Source organism: Pelodiscus sinensis, chromosome 5 (genome assembly GCF_052426305.1).
Source record: "Pelodiscus sinensis isolate ZL-2025 chromosome 5, ASM5242630v1, whole genome shotgun sequence".
Classification (NCBI taxonomy): Eukaryota; Metazoa; Chordata; order Testudines; family Trionychidae; genus Pelodiscus; species Pelodiscus sinensis.
This window is the reverse complement of record NC_143056.1, coordinates 125,220,138-125,241,867: the sequence shown is the minus strand read 5'-3', so window position 1 is coordinate 125,241,867 and position 21,730 is coordinate 125,220,138. Positions and strand designations below refer to the sequence as shown.

At 47.4% G+C, this 21,730-nt stretch overlaps 2 protein-coding genes across 4 annotated transcripts in view; both read left to right on the top strand.

Annotated features, from left to right (window-relative positions):
- The first annotated feature begins 4,080 nt into the window (after positions 1 to 4,080).
- LOC149524377 (apoptosis-associated speck-like protein containing a CARD) lies at positions 4,081 to 11,169 on the top strand. 3 transcript variants are annotated; one of them, XM_089778720.1, is made up of 6 exons: positions 4,081 to 4,578; positions 6,695 to 6,792; positions 6,925 to 7,019; positions 7,288 to 7,589; positions 8,971 to 9,096; positions 10,677 to 11,169. In XM_089778720.1, exons 4-6 carry the CDS (start codon positions 7,310 to 7,312, stop codon positions 10,931 to 10,933), a joined length of 663 nt encoding a protein of 220 aa, XP_089634846.1. In that variant the 5' UTR covers positions 4,081 to 4,578; positions 6,695 to 6,792; positions 6,925 to 7,019; positions 7,288 to 7,309; the 3' UTR covers positions 10,934 to 11,169. The 3 variants fall into 3 exon arrangements, with proteins under 3 accessions (XP_089634846.1, XP_089634845.1, XP_089634844.1); XM_089778718.1 differs by lacking the exon at positions 6,925 to 7,019 and having other exon boundaries at positions 4,085 to 4,578; positions 10,677 to 11,167; XM_089778719.1 differs by lacking the exons at positions 6,695 to 6,792; positions 6,925 to 7,019 and having other exon boundaries at positions 4,084 to 4,578; positions 10,677 to 11,167.
- Positions 11,170 to 14,101: 2,932 nt separating this feature from the next.
- Positions 14,102 to 21,730, top strand: part of LOC102456823 (NACHT, LRR and PYD domains-containing protein 3-like) — a 31,139-nt gene continuing 23,510 nt past the window's right edge. Inside the window, exon 1 of the mRNA XM_089778716.1 lies at positions 14,102 to 14,267. The gene's annotated coding sequence lies outside the window, so the exon portion shown is untranslated. The remainder of the gene's footprint in view (positions 14,268 to 21,730) is intronic.

The following is a 21,730-nucleotide window of genomic DNA, read 5'->3' as shown; positions in this document are numbered from 1 at the left end:
CCTTATGAGACCAAGGGCGCCTCTCTTTTCCCCCCGGGGCTCGAACGCGCCCTCCCCCAGTACACCTGCGCCAGCATCTTTTGAATCTGTTCCTCCCCCGCCCCTGCAGGCTCTACCCGCAACGCCCTCTCCGGTGCCGGCGTCTGCTTGTGGTTGAGCCTCACCCGGCGAATCAGCTGGAGCACTGGCCAAGCTGCTGACCACGGCACGCACCCGCTGCTACCGCAGTCTCCCCTGACAACTTGCCGGCCACACAGTGTGCTCATGCTGCTGCCGCGGTCTCCCCAGCAGCGGAGGAAGCCAGTTTGTCTCCCTCTGGCCCCCATGTCATGGAATGAGGTTTACCAGGGCGGTCGACAAAGGCTTTTGATGTCAACCGCCGAGTGTCCAGACTACCACTCTGAGCTGAGAAACAGCTGATCGGCACAGCCCGGCAGCCATTTTGATGTAAATGAAGCGACAATTATTTAAATCGCTGCTTCATTTTGCTATGTCTACAAAGCTCATCTACATGACTCCGTCGATGGAGCCATGTAGTCTAGACATACCCTTAGGCATAGTCTACACGAGGGGATAAGTTTAAATTAAGATACTCAACTTTGGCTATGTTAATTATGTAGCTTAAGTCAAAGTATCTTAATGTGAATTTTGGTGCTGTCCACACTTCAGGAAGTCAAAGGGAGCGCACTCTCCCTTCAACTTCCCTTACTCCTTGTAGAAATAGGACTTCCAGTATTGACGGGAGCGCTCTCTCATTTCTAATTAGCATGTCCTCACTAGTCCCACTAATTTGAACCCCAGAAGATCAACTATGGCTTCTTCGATCTTCTTGGTAATGTAGACATGGCCTAAGTGGACACCTTGGCGTTTTTCTCATTAAAGTCTAAACATGTTATAATTCTACGCTTGTAACAACAACTGACACAGAAATGAGCTAGGCAAATACACCCACGGATTTGTCAGTATTCATTGCAGGCCTGGGGACTTGGGCATGAGCTAGCTCCTGGGTGCCAGTATCACTCTGACAATTAGGTGGGCTGAGGCCTAGACGTTGTGCTGATTTTAGGCTTCTCAGATGAAAAACAAAGTCCCTGTAAACAAGAACAAAGCCTGACGACCTTTCTCTTGGGAAAGAGTCTAGTCGGCTTCTTCTGCCTTGGAGTTTGACAGATGAGCTGGGGGAAAGATTAGTTGAGCTGAGATGATGTGATGACTTTTCAAAGTCTCTTTTAAGAATGGGAGAGAAGGGAGAGGAACCAGAGTGGAGCTGCTCACATCCCTGGGATTGAAGAGATGTAAGTGGAGAAAGGGTGGGGCGGGGAAGGGATCTGTGATCTCTTCCTCAGGGGACTGCAGCAGGAGAAGAAACACTGCAGTGAAGTTATTCTTATAGCAACCCCTACCCCTGACTTTAACAAATCCATGCAGATTGAGGGAGAGAGGGGAAGCAGAACACAAGACCCTGGCGGATGGAACAGTGGTGCCACATCCAAGTGAGAGGGCAGGGGAATGCAGTTGGGAGCATCGTGGGGTGCTGTCTCTTCAATTAAATCCATTTCTGCAAGACTAAACTGGGCATCCGTAAGCTTGTTCCTACATTTCGTGCTATATAATAAGTGCAGTCTCAACATAGTCGTGGAGCCATGTCAGTAGGCCTTTATGTCTGGACTAATCGAGTCTCTCTGGTGATCGTGCACCTGTTATGGGGCCTCATTTTCCTCTCTGTTGCACCTGCGGAACTCTGGAGTCACTGAAATCAGTGCAGTTCACCTAGTGTGAATTGGGAGTCGCTGGGAGCAAAATGTGACCCTCGGACCAAGCCTCAGGGGACTACAGGGAGTTATCACCAAAGGCATATTTAGAAGAAAGGAATCCGTTATGTTGTGTCCATCTAACCTGTGTGTTCAGCGCTCTCCCAGCACCATGGCAGGTGAGCACCAACAGAAGAGGAAGCCAAGATTACTCTGAAAAGTTTCTCCTCCTTTTTGGTGGGAGGTCTGATAAGCAGACTTATTTCACTGTGTTAATATTTGCTCATCCCCATCAAAGCATAGTTTGAGCCCCGGTCCAGTGGCCATGCCAGGAACCCCTCCCACCTGCAGGCTGCTTTGGGCTGGGAAGAAAAAAGTGCACTTCCCAGCAAACTGGGAGTGCTGGATACAGGGCCACTGTATGAGCCCCTGTCCTGCCACCATGCCATCACGCCCCGCCCCCCCTTTGCCAATGCAGATGCTTGCCTAGCTGTGGGAGCTGCTATGTGTGAGCACTATGCTGTACTTGCTTCCAAAGAGAAAGCACAAGTGTGAGCCCCAACCTGTCCCTTACCTTGCCTGCCACCAAACTGAGTCCAGCTGCTCCCAGATCTCTGTATTGCACCTCTTGCACAGTGGGCACTTACAAGCCTAGTTTTGGCCTTGTGCTTAACATGTCTCTTGTCTTGGACAGATAACCCTGTATGCTAAAGAGATTAGGTTTTACACTTCACAATGTATCTTCTGTAGAGTCTGCCCTTCACTTTTCATTAGAGTGGGTGCAATTGTGAGCCTGCTGCACACTCCTTTGGGTCCGGCTCCTCTGGCTGTTCATCTATCACAGATCCAAAGGTGAAAATGTGGCAGATGTGACATGTTCCAGGAGCAAATGCAATTCACCCACTTGGACAGGGAGCAATTAAGTGAGGGAAGGAAAACGCTGCTGCGGGAGATGCAAACAGAGTGTGAGGACAGAAAAGGGAGCAGTGAATGCCAATTGAAGATGCAGGAGAAAGTCTTGCTGTCCATGATGGAGCTGATGATGCCCGTCAGTCTGTGCTTGTTTCATGGCACCAGAACTGGCTTTCCACTGTATCAAGAGGATCTAATGTTGGCAGCATCCTCCAATTGCTCACCTCAGTGCTCACCGAAGATTCTGTTCAAGGCCTCTTCAGATTCTTCCTTGTTTCTGCAGACCCTGGACAGGCTCCAGACATACTGCAGCATAAAGCACAAGCTGTTGGCTATAATTGCCATCGGACTTTGCTGCTGAACAGGTTCCGTGCTGGTTTCCATGGGTATCCTGCTATGGCATCTGCAGGGAAAACCAGGGGAAAAAAGATGCAAAAATATTTTGCTGTTGCGTTCAAGCAGGGGCAGGGGAGGAGGAGATGAGTGCATTATGGGATGCTGACGACATGTACCCAGAACCACCTGCTGCAATGCTTGGGTCCCCATGGGCACTGGGAGCCTTACCCAGAGTGCAAAGTGGTGACGGGAACTGTGGGATAGCTACCTACAGTGCATTGCTGTCAAAGTCAGTGTTAACCACCCTACTGGGGACACACTACATCGAACTATTGTGCACAGTAGAGACATGCACCTTCGACTTTACAAAACTGGGTGCAAAATTCAATCTTATCTCCTAGTGTAGACAAGGCCTCCGTGTATATCCAGCTACTGGGCTTTGAAGTTTCCTAGTGCACTTTGATCTACTCCACTTTGCAACAAGAGTAGATCAAAAGGCATTAGGGTACTTTCAGTCTGCAGTGGCAAGGTCCACCTGGACAGGTAGTGCCTGGTAGGCTAGCTCCAGGTAGATTTACACCTTTGCTTATCACATACTGACTGGTCACCTAGGCCAGTGGTTTTCAAACTACAGGTTGCAACCCAGTACTGGGTAGTGGGATGTCGGGCTTTGGGTCTCATTGCTGCAGGGGAATCAGGTGACCAGTGTGGGTGCTAAGGCCTGTCCTGGCACTGAAGACTGTGCTGCGCCCTGGAAGTGGCCAACAGAAGGCCTGGCTCCTCGGTGTGTTAAAGGAGAGGGGAGAGAGCACACAGCGTTCTGTGCACTGCCCCTGCCCTGCACACTAGCTCTGTACTTCCATTGGCTGGGAACATGCTGCTGGCTGCTTTTGGGGCAGGAGAGGCAGGAAATCTGCTTTAGCTCTCCCTTTGCATGTCTGACCAGGAGCTGCTCAAATTAAATCCCCTCTGCTCCAGCCCTAACTTCCTCTGCACAAAGTCAGAACCTTCCTCCTACACTCCAAAGCTCTCATCCTCCACCCCACCCTGGAGCCCGCACTCTAGTCAAATTACATTAGGCACCAACAATTTCCTTCAGCTGGGTCACGAGAAAAAAAAGTTAGACAACCACGGCTCTAGGCAAACCCTGGCGTCCAAGTTTTAAGACTTGAGATGACGTGTGTGAGGATGGTAAATCTGTGGCTGACGTAGATCAGAGTATTTTATGGAACTAGTTGATCTCTTTTAAATATGTCCATCGATATTGCTACTGAAGCCGTGAATTCCTAGATGTTTCTTAAGGCTGTTTTGTGGCTGTCCTGTCTCTTATTGCACTGTTTTGTGTGAGGAGTAAGATTGGAAGACAGTATTTTCTATAACCAGAAAAAAGGAAGAGAATTAAGGCGAATTCAGTGTGGAGAGAAAGACAGGAAGCGACTTTCAATTATTTTTAGAAAGTGAAACAAAACTTCTTGACTTTTGCCACCTTGTGCAAATTGTTTGCTCGTTCCGAGATGAAGAGAAATTTATCATAATTCAAATTGAACAAACTCTCTTCAGTGCTGCCTGGTACTGCCTGGTAAGTTAAACGGGGAATGTTTTACTTGGTTACTTCCTGGTCCAATTGGGTTTTGCCTTTTAAAGGACAGAATTGGGTTGTGCTCACGGAAGCTCATGTTACTGTCTATATTTTTGTTAATCTCTAAGGTGCCGCAGGACCATTCGTTGTTTTTTCAGGGTTTTTTTCAGTTACAGGCTAACATGGCTGCCCCTCTGAGACTTACAGTCCTCTCTCCTGTGAGGAGTGAAGAACATGGGGAAGGCGCAGCTCTCTTGTGCAGCGGTTCTTGAACTATGGGCAGAACTTCCATGGGAGGCGTGGGAATGTGCGAAGGGAGGCGTGAGCTGTGGGGTAGAGCGGGGAGGGGAGCTGGTGTGTTTTTTAAGAGCTCTGTCTATCAGCCCCAGGTGGCTGTGGCTGGTGCAGAAGGGCTGTGCAAACTTGGAAAGTAGTTATAAAGCAGACAGCTGGAGCCTCACTGCCTAGGCTGGGACTCTCCTTCCCCACCCCACCCCCATCTCAATCCCTCACCAGGAAGCAGCTGGGCTCAGACCTTCCTCCTCTCCACCATAGTCCCTCAGCTGTAGGCAGTGGAGTCTTTGCTGTGAGCCCCAGGATGGCAGCAGCAGGGCAGAAATAAGAGCAGAATTGGGATGCTGAATCTGCTGTGAACAGGGATATTGATGAATATAATTTTTTGCATTGCTTCTGTCATGGCTCCTTCTCCACTCTGGCATGATAAATGCAGAAGTAGGGGCCAGCAAGTGTACCTCAAAACCTTATCTACCAGGCTTTGGTATAAAACTTCCCCCCAAAATCTTAAAACCTAGATTTTGGGAATAAAACTTCCACTGCCACCACCCAAATTAATTAAAAAAAAACCCAGGGGAGAGACCATTAGGGAAAATCTCACCCCTAAAGTAAAAAGCAGGACACCACCATTAACCAATACCATGTGCAGGACACTGCACTTGTCCTTGTTGAACCTCATCAGATTTCTTTTGGCTCAATCCTCCAATTTGTGTAAGTCACTCTGGACCCTATCCCTGCCCTACAAGGTATCTACCTCTCCCTCGGTTTAGTGTTATCCTCCCCAATCCATTATCCAGACCATTAATGAAGATGTTGAACAAAAGTGGCCCCCGGACCAGCCTCTGGGTGTGGATAAATCTCTATAATATTATCATTCTCATGTAACTTTGTATTAAGATCTTGTCCTTTTAGACATATCTCTGTTAAGTGTTCTTATAGAATCTCTCTAACATTTCTCCTATAACTTTGTATTAAGAGAAACTTTCCTTTTTACATATATAGATCTTGTAAGAAAAAAATGTCTTTTGAACTCTCCCCTTTCCTTGATTGCCCTGTTGAAATGAATGAGGTATGAATGGAGAATGAAAGGTGAGCACCTCCAGCAGCAGTTGCAAGGGTGGAGAGGGGCTGGGAGCCAGATCCAAGACAATACCTGTAAAGTGAACTCATTAAGAAGACTGGACATACAGACCCCTTGGGAGTCCAGCAGCAAGTGCCTGCCCTTGGAAGAACTCTCTTTGAAGCAGCAGTACTAATTGGCTGCATGAGAGGGATAAATATGAGGCATCTTGCAGAGGGACCCGGGGTTTTCGTCTTGTCAACATGGGACCATCGATCTGGATCGGCAGAAGCCCAGCTCCAGCCCTCCCCCATCTAACTCACCTGGCCAGTGCAGTTAGGGGGAACAACTTTTGGTAACAAGAAGACAGAGTGTGCTTGTGTGTGTGTGAGTGCATGAGTGTAATGTGTCATATGCATATGATAAGTATTGATTGATCTATGTATGTTCAATAAATGTGGCATGTTGCCTTATCCCCCTGAAAAAGATCCCGGGTGTTTCTTTTAAGCACAATATGGGGTATTCTGCTTGATACTGGCTGCCAAATAGCCATCGAGCTATTGAGTATACCCACAAGGCAAGCTGCAAGCAGGAATAAAAACCAGACGAAAAGTGTGTGTGTGTTAGTACTAAGACGAATGAAAAAAACATGAGGGCTACTACCGAAATTCAGAGCGCTCTGAAGTTCAGCTTTAACCAGAAATGTTTTACATTTTCTTTACTGTAGAAATGACCTTTGAGCAAAGTGTTTTGGCTTTCTAGATGCTCTGGGTGCCTGTGTGTGAGCACTGAGAAGACGGGGAGAACCATTTAACTGAGGATTTTACCAGCGGTTGTTTCCCATAGCTGTCTGGCTCACGGTAAATGCATCATTACCTGGGGAGAAGCTACTTGTAATCGGAACAGGTTACAGCTTATACAGTTGTGAGACCTGCCAGAATTGGCCTGAGTCAGTATTTCAGAAGTTACAGTTGCTGCCCTTCATCTTGCAGCTCTGATACCCAAAATCCGCTGAGAATGTGCAAAGCTAACAGTGGGTCTCAGCACACAGGCCCTCGTGCTCCAGGACGGTGATGTACAGATTCTGGTCTGTATTTGGTTGTTTTCTGAAATATTTTAATTGGGAAAAGAGGCCTGCTTTTGTGTTCTCAAATCCATTGGGATGATACATAGTATTACTATCATATCACCTCCTACCTCTTCAACAGATTTTGCAGACATTCACTCCTGAGAGTCCTTTGTGAGGCAAATCACTGAGAAATTATGAACCTGGACATTGTATTTCTTTCTCCTATGTAGAAAATATTGCAATTATTCCATATTAATTATTAATAGCAATTTACATTATATTTTAGTTTTGATTCCTGATACCTGGTCATGGAAAACAAAAGTAGAATCAGTGACCTGCTTGTAAGTGCCCTTGACGACCTTTGCCAGGCAGACTTGAAAAGATTTAAAGACAAACTCTCACACTCTGCCTTTGAGGGGAAGCGTCCCATCCCCCGAGGGCGGCTGGAGAACGCCGACAGGATAGATACCAAGAACCTCCTGATGGAATTCTATGGTGGAGCTGCTGCCGTAGAGGTGACCATCAATGTTCTCACTCAGATCAACCTCCGAGAGTCTGCTGCAAAACTCAGAGCAGAAAGTGAGAAAGGTAAGAAACCTAAAGTTGCAAGAGAACCTGCGAGTCTCCCAGAATCTCCCCCAGGGCAGCAGCAACAGGAGCAGAAAGAGGCTGGTGGCAGGAGTGACAAGCTCTGAGTCCCAGCAGGAAGCCAGAGGATACAGAGCAGAGATGCTCAGAGTGGGCCAGAGTCTCTGAAATGTTCCACTCCCTTTTACCACTCAGCTGGCACAAGGGGAGCAGGGACAGCCTGTAACTCTCTGTCTGAGGAAATCCCCAGTGTGGGGGAGTCCTCAATGGCTGTAGAGCCAAGAGCAGCCCAGAGCCAAGTATCTCGGGGGAGCGGAGGGGTAGAAGTAACCAGGGTGCATCCCCAGCTGCAGCACAGTTTGATGGGGACCAGTAGCAGCAGGCACAAGTTAGAACAGCCTCTAGGCTGCTATAACTTATGCTCGGGCTGGGACAGAGAACCAAGGATCTGTAACTAGAAGCTGATCACAGAGGAGAGCCTGGCCCAGTATGTTATCAACAAACAGCTAACAGGCCCCATAAAACCCTTCTGGGATTCCAAGGAAGAATTTTATCATCGAGGCCATTTTCAAAAATGAAACACAATCAGTGCGATTCAAACCACCAGCAATTTTTCTGTGTCTATATTTGAGACGGGAGAGAGAGGGCACTTTCTTCCCATAACGGAGTGATTAAATAGCCAGCAAACCTGGAGAGCTGCAGTCTCTAAAGTCCCAGGCTGCTTTTTAGTGTCCCACCCAAGTGTGAGAGTCAGTGTCTGTGGGGATCCACTCAAGTGTTGGAGCATGTGCTCTATGATGGTGCCAAATCCAAATGTCATTGGTCATTCCCATTCCTCTCCCCACTATCCCACTGTCCCTGGGACACTCAGCTGGATTGGTTTTCCCTGGAGTTCCTGGGATGGAACGCTCTAGGGCTGGCAGTGTGGTTCTCCCAGCGGTCTTTAGAATTCACTTCCCTGGACCATCCCCCAGGGTATCTGCACTTTTTGCCTTTGAGGCCCTCCTGTGCAGCTTCAGTAAGCTCTATGGCCCACTACTGACAGGGAGAGGGACACTCTAGGGCATGGGTGGCCCCTCACCTCAGCAGGGACTAGGGCCAGCACGAGGCTTTAGGGGAAATGGTGACTTGGGAGAATTTTTATTTTGATGTTGTTCTGCCAGCTGCATCTATCCAGGGTGCCTCAAGCCCCTACCTTCATCCCACAGAAGAGGCAGATGGGCTGTTTCAGCAGCCCCACGGGGGCAGACCATAGTTTGCAGGGCCACTGTACACAGGTTTGGGACAGAGCTAGCTCTCTAGTGGGGTTCTCGCCTTTCTCCTTCCCTCTCCTGCTCCTGCTGTGCCCTAACCCTCATCCTACACATCACCCTTCCCGTAGGTGAGAGGGCACGGAAACAAATCGTGGATCCATTCTGCGGGGGAAGGCAGAGCGGAAGATCTTGTGGAAGCCCAGATCTCAGCTCAGGCGGAGGCGGCTTCCCTACTCCCATCTGGAGTGGAGCAGGTGAGAGATGAGCGGGGCAGAGGATGCCTGCTACGTCGGGTTCTGGGTTTCATAGCTCCGACTCACAGTCGGGCTAAGGGAGGCAGCATGTCCTGGAGGGGAGCCGGGATGTTCCGCCACATGCAGCTCCTGCAGACAGGCTGAGTGCCTGGAACACAACAGATCCTCAGCCCTGCACCTCCTGAAGCCCCAGCAGCCAGGCCGGGCAAGGCAGCCCCCATCTGCCACTCCTCACCTTCGACCCCATCAGCTGCATTGCGCCCTGGGGAGCCAAAAGAACCACTGCTGCTGTGATTGCTGTGCTCTAGGCAATCGCTCTCCCATAAGGCCAGTCAGGCCCACAGTCTCCTCCAGCCACCCTGAGAGCTGCTGCTTCTCGGGGATGGTCCCGTCTTGCTCTTCACCTGCTGCTTGCCAGGTTGCTGGGCTCCTCCAGCTCTGAGTGCCCCTTCTGCGGCGTGAGGGAAAATCTGGCACACGCCTACCTAGAATGCGCTAGATTGCAGCCCCCTTTTCTGACTCTTCCGGAACCTCTTGCTAAGGGTTCTGGATGCACTTTCCCCCTCACCTTTTCCTTTATGCATACCCCATCCATGGCTCCACAAATTCAGAGACCTCCTCGTCAACCTCCTCCAGGCCATGGCGAAAGCCGTCATCTATCACACCAGGAGGAGGATGCTGGAACAGGGGGGCTCTGTGACTGTGGGGCCTATTTCTGCTCCTCTCTAGTCTCACACATCGGGGCAGAGTTCCTCTGGGCAGCGTCCACTGGCTCTCTGGACAGCTTCGGGGAGCAGTGGATGCTATCTGGGGTTCTCTGTTCTGGGTCCCCTTCTGATTTCCTCATTTTAAACCTATGACCCACACCCCTTGACCCAGTTTTTCATCATTTGTCCCCCGTAATCAATTGAATTCCAGATCTAGTTGTCCCTCCCACAAGGCTAGGAGAGAGGCCTTTAAAAGTGGATGGATGCCGTATTTCAAATAGTGACTCACTACAGTATGATACCGCCATCTGCTGAGGGTGATTCAATAACAGTGATCATCCACTCCTCAGAATTAATTTTAGTGATTCTACATTGCAGGGAAGACCCTATGTCCAAGTGTCATTAAGTACATAGGTAGCATGTTTTATGCACAATGCTGATATGCCAGGGTCCTGAGAGGAGAAAAGGTGACAACACAGCTGGCTTAGTATCCAAGACATGTACACAAGAAACAAATAATCAACCCAGTGATTACCTGCCAAGATAGTGAAAGAGTAGGCTGAGATTCCCACTGCAGGCAGAGTTAAGGTTATTTGGAACCATGGATTGAAAAGCTTTCACTCTAATTTTTTAAAATATAATTGTATTTGTTTATTTTTGTAACACTAGTGCTGTTTTAAGACTCATATTATCTACAGTAAAGAGATAGATGAGAACACTAGAACCTGGAGATGGTGATAGGGAAAATTCTGACATTCAAGGTAGGAGATTTTGAGGACAGGAATTGGACAAATGATCGGAGCTTCAAGGTTGCTTAGAAATTGGCAGCTCTACATTCTGTCCGTTCATCCTCTTTTGTTTTGTCCTGCTCAGGGGAACATTTTGTGAGCCGGCACCGAGTAGAACTGATCCAGCGAGTCTGCATGGTGGACAGTATCGTAGACATGCTGCGTGGCACTGTGCTGGATGAAGAGCAATACGAGAGCATCCGAGCTGAGAAAACGAATCCAGAGAAGATGCGGAAGCTGTACGAGTTCATGCCAAGCTGGAACTGGGATGGCAAAGAGCGGCTTTACCAGGCACTGAAGGCCAAGCACAAGTTCCTCATTGCAGAGCTGGAGAGGAAATAAATACAGTCAATAAAATGAGCTCCCCTTATACCCATGGGTCTGCACCTCAAGTCTTTTCTCTGGGATACGGATGAGACACTGGCAGACCAGGGGCCAGGTCATGCCAAGTCCCAAGCTAATTCACTTGAATCAAACCCTGAGCTAGATTCCTTTCCCCCACAAACTGGGGCAGACTTTAGCTTTCCCTCCCTTTCCCCTCCAGAATTCCAGTCTCTTAGGGGACTGGAACATCCCAGGAAACCATGCAGGCTTGGCTAGCATGTCTGAGGAGTAGTAGTTGGAGAACAGAGTTTTTGGTCAGGTTTTGGAGAGCCTATCCATCCACGCTCCTGAGCTAGATGACTTGAGGAGGGGAAGGTTTCATGGGTTATGCCTAAGGATGGTGTCCTGGAAACATGTAGGGGTTGGGAAATTGATGCTTATGGATTCCCTTTACTTGTGAGGAATGGACATTTAGGAAATGTCTACGCTATGAGATAAAGTCGAATCTACTATGTTTAATCTGGTTATCCAATTTTGTGAAATCAAAGGTCCATGTCTTCACTACGGGAAGAATTGAATATAGTCCAAATAGCGCGTCCCCATTAGGGAATGTACTATCGACTCAGACAGTGAGTTCACCATGGGTGGCTTTACTGTCTGGGCTATGCTCACAGTGTCTGCTGGGATCCAGTCTCTGCAGCGGGTGGTTATGGGTTCATGTCACCAGCATTCCATTAGGCACGCATCTAGTCTCTCTCCCCTCACTGGAGATAAAAGTAAGGCCTTTTTCTGCCCTGGTTGCCCATGGAGATGCAAGAGCAGTGGAAGCATGAAGCCTGGTATACAGCAAACAATCATGATTATGTTAAACCTAACCCTAATCTGTTAGCACTGTAAAGTCAATGGAGATGTGTTCTGTGCAAGGCCAAATGTTTGCTTTAAAGTGGGCACTTTACAGCAGGTGCACAGAGTTCTCAGGGGAGCATCAGGATGCATTTAGATCAGAGGCAGGCAGGAATGGTAAAGAGCCAGCCAGGGCAGGAGCTTCCAGGTGTTCAGAAGGCTGGGATGGGAGAGGGTGGCTTCCCTCTGTGACTGGAACACATAGATTCCTGGGACAGTGCTTCTTTTCTAGGCAAGGCAAGAGCTTACAGGCAGGAGGGGGGATGGGGCGGGGCAGCTTCCTGCTAGGTTCAGCACACGTGGCCTCCAGGGGCAAGTGCTTCTTTCCCCGTCCTCCTGCTTCACCTTCTCTCCCTCCTCTATCACCACGCTGCCCTCCACGCTGACTAATTAGAACTACCGTTACTCCTCCTGCAATGAGGAGTAACGGTACTTTAGTGTGTACTTTAGGAATCTCCCTAATACCTGCAATGAGGAGTAATGGTAGTTCAAATTAGGAGCTTTAATTTGAACTACCTAGTCCATGCTGCGTGTAGCCACGGGCAGGTAGTTCGAACTATGGGGCATTTAAAAATGGCGGTGCCCGGGAACATGCAACTGAAGCCTGGGATATTTAAATCCTGGGCTTCATTTGCAAGTTCGAATGCCTGCATTAGCCACCCTAGTTCGAACTAGGGTGGCTAGTGTAGACATATCCCCACGCACCTTTGAGTTATGTATATTTGTATGCATAAGCCCATTTCATATAGCATGGGAGAGGGGGTGTTCATCACAGTGTACATTTAATCTGTTTATTCTCCCAGCACAATGGTACGTGCGTGCCAACAAAAGGGGAAGCCAAGATTTCTTTCAAATATTTCTCCTTCTTTTTGGTGGAAGGTCTGATAAGCAGACTTATTACACTGTATTAATGCCTTATTCTTCATCTTCCTCGTTTGAACTCTGGCTCTTTTTCCTCATGTCACACTATGCCCTAATTTACAACTGGCTCAGGGACAAGGGGAATAGATGGATACTCAGACATGAAGAACAACATCTCAGCTTCACCTAGCGTCTGCTGATAAATCTGATTTTTAAAAAAATCCCACCTGGATACCTTGCTAATCAGCAAATAACAACATTTTTAAAACTCAGCTGTTCCGCAACTGCCGCAGAACCCCACTCCATGACTGGTATGTGGCCTTAGGGTGATTCCTAAAGTACACATATTGTGACAGTAGGTGAAGCTTTGTTATACTCTTAGGCTACGTCTACACTGGCAGCTTCTTGTGCAAGAACTGTTTTGTGGAAGAGTTCTTGTGCATGTGTTTTTGTGCAAGAGATGTGCTTTTGCACAAGAGCATCTATGGCAGTATGGACACTCTCTTGTGCAAGAAAGCTCTGATGGCCATTTTAGCCACAGGGATTTCTTGCGCAAGAAATTCATGTTGCCTGTCTACACTGCCCTCTTGCGCAAGAGGGCTTATTCCTCATGGGGAGAGGAACAACTCTTCTGGGAGAAGCCCTGTTTTCCAATGCTAGACTGTAAATTTACTTGCACAAGAATGTGCGTGCAGTGAAGACACCTGGCAAGTTCTTGCGTAAACAGCCTCCAGTGTAGACGTAGCCTTACAATATACAATACCATATAATACAATACAATACAATAAATAATTTAAAATAGTAAAATAGTATAATACTATAATATAATATAGTAATTAGTAATATAATAAAACAACAGCAACTGAGCATTCACATTAACCCTATTTTGAAACAGCAGTTTTGAAATAGGCATTATTCCTCGTAAATTCAGGAGTTATATTTTGAAATAGACAGCGCCAAATGAGAAAATAAGCTATTTCAAAATAGCATTGAAATAAGATACACAATTTGTTATACATATGTCCTTGTGCTCTGGGAAGGGAAGGGAGCTCACTGCACAAACCCCTGGTACTCACAGGAAGGGAGCTAGCATGCAGTAGGGGCCAGTGTCCAGCTGGGATACAGGGCAGTGCAGTGGAGAGTTGACCTCAGGTGTCTGAGGCAGGGGTGGGGTCTCGGGTAGGGTAGGGGTCTGGTCTCCTCAAGCCAGCACTTCATGGCCACGCCCCACAACAACAACAGACAAGTGGAACCCCCTCAAAAATAGCCCCCCAAGCAAGCAGATGGAGACTCTCTGGCACATTGCGCAACTATGTTCCCCCCCACCCCTGTGTTCCTGTGTAGTAGCCCGGCTCAGTTGCAGCACTGAGGTGAGTGAAGGGTTAACGCAGTAACTGCATTTCTGTTTCACTTTCACTTCTGAGTTTTTCCTCATTCAGGGCAGACTCTGCAGGGGGGGTGCATGGAAGCCGGGGCTGCTCGTCCTGGGTCCTGGGCTCTTGTCTCTCTCTCTTAGGCCCAAAGTACTGAGAAAACGGAGGCACAGAAAGGAAGCCGGATCCCACTGTCTGGATGCCCCTGTCTCACAGTAAGTGCCTCAGAAACAAAAGACAGAACTATGTAGCACTTTAAAGACTAACAAGTGCCTCAGGTTCTGTGACTCAGCTCAGGGCCGCTTTGTACCGGCCATCCTTGCTATAAGTCCAAAATCTGTTCCAAAAAACTCATAGTGAAACAACCTAAAGCAAGGAATTTTTTCCCCCATGTCTGACTTCCATTTGCGCAAATTGGGGTGAGGTTTTTTTTCGTGATGTAAGAGTGGGGAATGGGAGGATTTATAGGCTGCATCTAGACTGGCAAGTTTTTCCACAAAAGCAGCCACTTTTGCGCAAAAACTTGCCAGCTGTCTACAATGGCTGCTTGATTTTGCGCAAAAGCATTGACGTTCTACTGTCCGAATTCAGTGCTTCTTGTGCAAATGCTTTGATGTTCCCGTTCGGGCAAAAGCCCTTTTCCGGAAATGTTTTTGCGCAAGAGGGCCAGTGTAGACAGCTAAAAAGTGTTTTGCGCAAAAAAGCCCCGATGGCAAAAATGGTGATCGGGGCTTTCTTGCGCAAAACCGCGTCTAGATTGGCACGGACTCTTTTCTGCAAAAAGTGCTATTGCGGAAAAGCGTCCGTGCCAATCTAGACGCTCTTTTCTGCAAATGCTTTTAACGGAAAAACTTTTCCGTTAAAAGCATTTGCGGAAAATCATGCCAGTCTAGACGTAGCCATAATGTATCAGTTCCTAAAAGTGTCGACGACTTTAATGCAGAACTGCCATACCGGTGTGACTTAAAGCAGGGACGCTCTGTATGGGTAAGTAGGGAATTAGCTCTTCCTACAGTTCTGGCCCGAGGGAAAATGGTACTGGAGCAAACTTTTATTTTGTTGCTTCTGCTTCCCCTTCTCTGGAATGGTACCTTTCATTTCCCTTGGCCTCCATAGGCTCCACCCCAATCCAGTGCCCACTTTGCCATTAACTCCTCTCTTCTTCTGCACTCTAACTCCTATACTCTGCCGCCTGCACTCCAACACCTGCATTTTGCCACCTTCAGCCCAACCTGTGTACTTCCCTCCCTCCTGTGCCTCCAGCATCAGCCTAGCACTGCAAATGTCCCTACCACACTGCTTCCCTGCCCAGCACCCTCCCCACCACACAGACCTCCCCACATTGCCCAGTGCTCCTCTCACAGTCCCCCTACAACTGCGCTGCACCCCATATTCCGGAGGACATTCTGCACCAAAACATTAAAAGTTCTGTACAGTAGACAATATAAGAACTAGGGGCCACCAAATGAAATTAATAGGTAGCAGGTTGAAAAAAAACAAAAGGAAGTTTTTCCTCACTCTGCGCATAGTCAACCTGTGGAACTCCTTGCCAGAGAATGTGGTGAAGGCTAGAACACTAACAGGGTTCAAAAAAGGGCTAGATAGATTCATGGAGGTTAGGTCCATCAATGACTATTAGCCAGGATGGGTAGGAATGGCGTCCCTAACCTCTGTTTCTCTGGAGGTGGGTGACAGGGGACGGATCAGGTGAGGATTACCTGTTGTGATCCCTCCCTCTGGGGCATCTGGTGTTGGCCACTGTTGGCAGACAAGATGCTGGGCTGGATTGACCATGTGTCTGACTCAGTATGGCCATTCTTATGTGCTTATTTTAAAATTCTGTAACATTTTTTGGTCAGTTGTAAACATAGGGTACTGGCAGCACCGAGGTGGGTGATCACACTGCAGCCTTCCTCTCCTCTTCCTTGCCTTGCTAGGATAGGTACGTGGCAGTAAGATATCTCTGTGTTCATCTCAAAAGTCCACAGGGAACCATTTTACAGGATGGCTGGGATGTCAGCCATGACCCCAAATTCATTTGAATGAAAAAAGGAATAGCTGATACTAATGACTGAGTGCAGCCCTCATCCACGCCCTTGTCTGCCTCGACTTTGGGCCAAGTTTTTGTCACCAAAAACTGCCTTTTGGTGATCAGTGAGAGCATTGACACTGCAATGCGATTTTTGATGGGGGGAAAACACCCAGTTTTGGCAACAAAAAACTTCCACCTCGGTGAGAGACTTTTGTCTTTTCCCCTCCCTTTATTGTTGACAAAGAGTCAGTGTGGACTCTGCTGTTTGGTTTGTCAAGAGAACTGGCTTCAGCCAGTGTCTCACAATGCCTGTCCTGATGGCCGTGCTCAGAGTTCTGTGATCTGTAAAAAGGTGTCACAAGGAGGAGGGAGAAAACTTGTTCTTCCTGGCCTCTGAGGATAGAACAAGAAGCAATGGGCTTAAAATGCAGCAAGGGAGGTTTAGGTTGGACATTAGGAAAAAGTTCCTAACTGTCAGGGTGGTTAAACAGTGGAATAAATTGCGTAAGGAGGTTGTAGAATTGCCATTTTCAGTTTAGAAAAGAGGAGACTGAGAGAGATATGATAAAGGTCTATAAAATCATGAGTTATGTGGAGAGGGTGAATAAAGAAAAGTTATTCATTAGTTCCCATAATATAAGGACTAGAGGCCACCAAATGAAATTAATGGGTAGCAGGTTTAAAACTAATAAGCGAAAGTTCTTCACACAGCGCATAGTCAACCTGTGGAACTCCTAGCCAGAGGAGGCTGTGAAGGCTAGAACTATAACAGAGTTTAAAGAGAAGCTAGATAATTTCATGGAGGTTAGGTCCATAAAAGGCTATTAACCGGGGGTAGGAATGGTGTCCCTGGCCTCTGTTTGTCAGAGGCTGGAGATGGATGGCAGGAGACAAATTGCTTGATCATTGTCTTCGGTTCACCTCTTCTGGGGCACTTGGTGCTGGCCACTCTCGGCAGACAGGCTACTGGGCTACATGGACCTTTGGTCTGACCCAACACGGCCATTCTTATGTTCTTATGTTCATCTGTGGAGATATTTAAGAGTAGGTTGGATAAATGTCTATCACGGATGGTCTAGACAGTACTGGGTCCTGCCATGAGGGCAGGGGACTGGACTCGATGACCTCTTGAGGTCCCTTCCAGTCCTAGTATTCTATGATTCTGTGGGTGTGTCTAAACTACACCCCTCTGTTGCCAGAGGGATGTAGATTAGGTACTTCAAAAGTGCAATTGAAGCCTGGATTTAAATATCCCACGCTTCATGTGCATAAAGATGGCTGCCACTTTTTTCGAAATTGGGCTTTTTTGAAAAAAAAAAGCAGCAGTCTAGATGGGGATCTTTTGAAAATAAAACCCTTTTTTGAAAGATCCTGTAAACTTCATTTTATGAGGCATACAGGATCTTTTGAAAAAGGGTTTTATTTTTGAAAGATCCCCATCTAGACTGCCACTTTTTTTTCGAAAAAGCCTCGTTTTGAAAAAAAGCGGCAGCCATCTTTATGCAAATGAAGCACGGGATATTTAAATCCCAGTTTCATTTGCACTTCAAAGTGCTTCATTTACATCCCTCTGTCGACAGAGGGATGTAATCTAGACATACCCTATGATTCTAGGACCTGTGCTGACACGTGCCACTCCCGCCCTCAAAGCTCATGGAAGTATCTTACAGCTGAGGGAGCTGCTCTGTTTGGGGAACAAACAAGAAAAGAGCAAATCATTGGACTGCTTCTGTTCTGTCCTGCTAGGAACACAGTGGCAGGCAGACAGCTGCTGCAGGAGGAATGCTGGAGAGATTGCTTTGCTGTTTTGACTTTCCTCAGCACAAAGAGCTCACAGAGCTACTCCTAATGCTGCTCCCAGGGCCCGGGAGAACAGACTTTTGCACGTGAATAGATTTAGGTCCCTCCTGATTTTTCACACCTGAATAAGCAGAATCTCATTCACTTTCCTCCCCAGTTAACTTTTTAAAGAGGGTGGGAGAAACAAGGTTTATCTGCAGGCTGCTTGATTCTTCATTGTATATCAGCCTAGTAAACAAACTCCATCAAAACTTGGTGGTCTTTTGAGATGTTGATTTTTCATGAAGTTTTTTTGTTAATGGGAGCAGAGAACACAACAGGGAATAATTCTGTTTTATCTTATTCAAAAGCTGAAAAGGCAAGGAATTGGACTCGATGACCTCTAAAGGTCTCGTCCAGTCCCGTGAGTCTATGATTCTAATTGTGGAAGACCTAATAAATACAGAGGAAATTCATTTAGGCTGCTGGCTGCAAAAAGGACACTGTAGTACAAGACTACTCAACTTTGGAAGCTCCGAGGGCCACAATGATACTCACAGCACATGCCGAGGGCCACAACTTAAGTGTGGTTGCATATACATACAAATATATATGCAAATAGCATCTTTCACACTGACGGGCACGAATATAAAGTTTAAGGCAAGACTGCACAATATTCAGGCCCCATTTAAGTGAATTCTGCTGATATTAATAAAATGCAATATTTACCTGATTTACCCCCCATACGACAGCACTTTTAATGAGCAGTGACAGTCCAGGAATTTAACTATTATAACACATATCAAGAGAAGACCATTATATTGGTTCACTGTTGTGGAGTGTGTTCCCAGTGGAAGCCAAGTTCAAAGGATCCCACCTGTGGGCCACATGTTGAGCCCCACATAAAACCAAACTGCACCGCAGGCTGCAAACAAATGGCCTGCAGGCCGTATGCAGCCCACAGGCAGCATGTTGAGTAGCCTGGCTGTAGTATATTCCCCTGGCTCTCTAGGTCCCACATTAACCAAAACCCCACACTAGGCCCAGGGTCTTATGGAATATCTTTGTCAGAAGAACCCAGTTAGATTTTACTATAACATTTATTCAATTTGTTGGATTCATTTAACTCTAAGACAGTGTTTCTAAAAGTGTACCGCAGAAACACTTTAACTGTCTGCCCCGGTTTGTTTATGTACCAGTGCCATGGCCAGAAAACCTCGCAGCTCCCATTGGCTCTGTTTCATCCTTTGCAGCCAAGGGGAACCACGAGAAGCGGCATGGGCCAGGCCACTGCTTCCTGCAGCTCCCCTTGGCTGCAAAGGATGAAACGGAGCCAATGGCAGCCGTGAGGCTCCATGACCGCAGCATTGGTACATAAACAAACTGGGGTGGCCAGTTAAGGTGTTTCTGAAAGTGTGTCCACAATACACTTTCAGAAACACTGCTCTAAGATATATAGAGAAAAAATGCAGAAAGCTTATCTCCTTGGATGTACTGAGTTGTCACTGAATGCAAAGTTTCAGAATGTTTCCCAGATGTTGAAATTAGATGACAGATGTATTTGTATTTTCTCTTATAACCAGGGTCAAAAATGTCCGCTGATCCATCACAACTCAAGAGCATCTTGGTGCTTTGTCCCTCTTGAGCACTGAGAATGAAATTGTCGGGTCTTTGAACTTGATGACATCATTCATGACTTTGCCACAGCTAAAGTGGGAAAAAATTGTTTGAGTGTAGTGAATAGAATAAATGTGTTCATTTTATGTAAATATGAATATAGATACAATTTTCTGTGAATATGAATAGGATTTCATCATTCTTTTGCAATATGTAATTCATACTTAGGCCCTTCTCTCCCTCTAGTCTTAGGCCCCTCATAAATTCCAGCCCTGGCTGGGTGTACCTGGAGTCCTTAGCCAGCCAGCTAAGGAGTGAGGAGCTAGAGGGAAAGAATCAGGGAAAAGTCTGCTGGGCCCAGCATGGGGAAGGTGCTGGAGGGGAGTTTGTGGGGAGAAGCATGTGGAACCAGCATGGGGGAAGGACAAAGACTGCCATCCCAGTACAAGAAAGGGCCAGAGAGGAATCTGTATCGCAGCCACTGAGGTGACAGCACTAGCCTTTTGTGGCACCCCCTGGCTATGGCCCCCTGAGCATGGCCCCACTTTGCCTGGCCGTAAGGCTCTCCCTAAGCAATTGTAATTTTCTATAATTCCCCTCTAAACCATTTAATAGTGTGTTCAGAGGAAACATTTTAAAACTCTCTGTTTGGAAGCTTTGATCCAACTTTTGTTTTACCTCTCTGGATAAGGAATTGCAGACACGACAAACGCCCAACTTTCACACACATTTACAGTAGGTCTCAGGCCTGGGCTATGTCCACATTTAAAATAAAGGAATTTTAAAGTTTATTTCCCATTAGCGATCATAACTGAAAATGTGTGTCCTAGCCCAGGCTGGCTAATAAGCTCTCAACAGCAGACGCCCTTTTGAAATACAGGGGTTCATTCCAACTCAGTCAAGGCACTCGCCTGTACCAGCGTTCATAATGACAACAGTGAGCCAGTTTCCTGGGGGTTGCTGAGGCAGTAATGGCAGGACTTACCTGACTGGTCACTGGCAGGTAGCCCTGTCAATAAACTACTCACAGTGACATGCCCAGCAGTAAAAGTAACTTAAAATTTCTTACAAGTACTGTCCTATTGCAAACCTGGGTCCCTGGCAACTCTTTGAATAGCTCCCTGCTGGCTTTTGCTGCAGCTCAGCCAGCCCCTGCCAGACCTGTGCACCTGGACACAGCTGCTTCCTTTCACCTCTGCATGCACCCCTCCAAGAGTAACATTTTGTAGTTAGCCCCTGGGTCAGCACTGTTATTTAGAATCCGACTGTGCCCATGGGGCTGCTTCATATGAACACAGCTGGGTAAGGTGGAAAGGACACAACCTCTCCCTGGTGATTCACATGAAAGCTTGGCTACAAGGCTTTGAGTGCCATCCCAGAAAGCCTGGGCATCAGTAAATGCTTTTTCCATAGGGGTGTAAAGATTTACACAGAGCTGAGATGATTTTCACCAGCCTTGGAGTTTCCCAGCTCTGTTGTCTGCCAGCTCTGCTCTCAAGATACTCAGCTAGTCCCTTGCCACTGGTATAAGCCCTAGGCAGGCACCACCCCCTTCCCATTTTCCCCATAGCTCTTATCTCTTGTCTATTGTTCCCCCTCCACTGACAGAGCCAGGTTTCTTGTGATCAATAAGCCGTTTGTTTTCTCTCCTGTTTGGTGGGGGTGAGCATCTGAGCAGCACATTGGGATTGTAAAAGGGGATGGAATCTATCCACAGTGCATCTGTGAGATGGAGAGAGAGAGCATGAGCAGGGCAGACATGTCCAGAAGGGAAGTGAAAATCAGTATTGCCTTAACATCAACTAAATGGCAGGCTCCTCCTGCATGTGGTATTCCAGGAGCACTTTTTAGTAGTGTGGGAGGGCTGGGGTGGGGGAACCCAGGCCTGCCCCACTACTAGAGAGCCCCTAGGTAGTGGCAACTAACAGGGTTTTCCCCCTAACCCTAATGCAGCAGCCTTTTCCCTGTGCCACTACCTCAAACACTCCCTTGTACTTTCTGTCTGTTATCTGAGCAAATCTTTCCTGCTTCAGTACATACACTCTTTCCATTGTTTAGTCCTCCACTCTCCAGAAACAAACTTCCTTCCTCCTCTCAATCCTTCACTCTTCTCCTCCTTAGCTGAGGGGAAACCTTTTAAAGTAGCCCAGCAGACCTTAATTGGCTGCAGGTATCTGATTAACCTGCTACTTCAGGCAATCTCTTAATTAGACTCAGATCCTGCCTGCCTTGATTATATGGCAGCAGTCT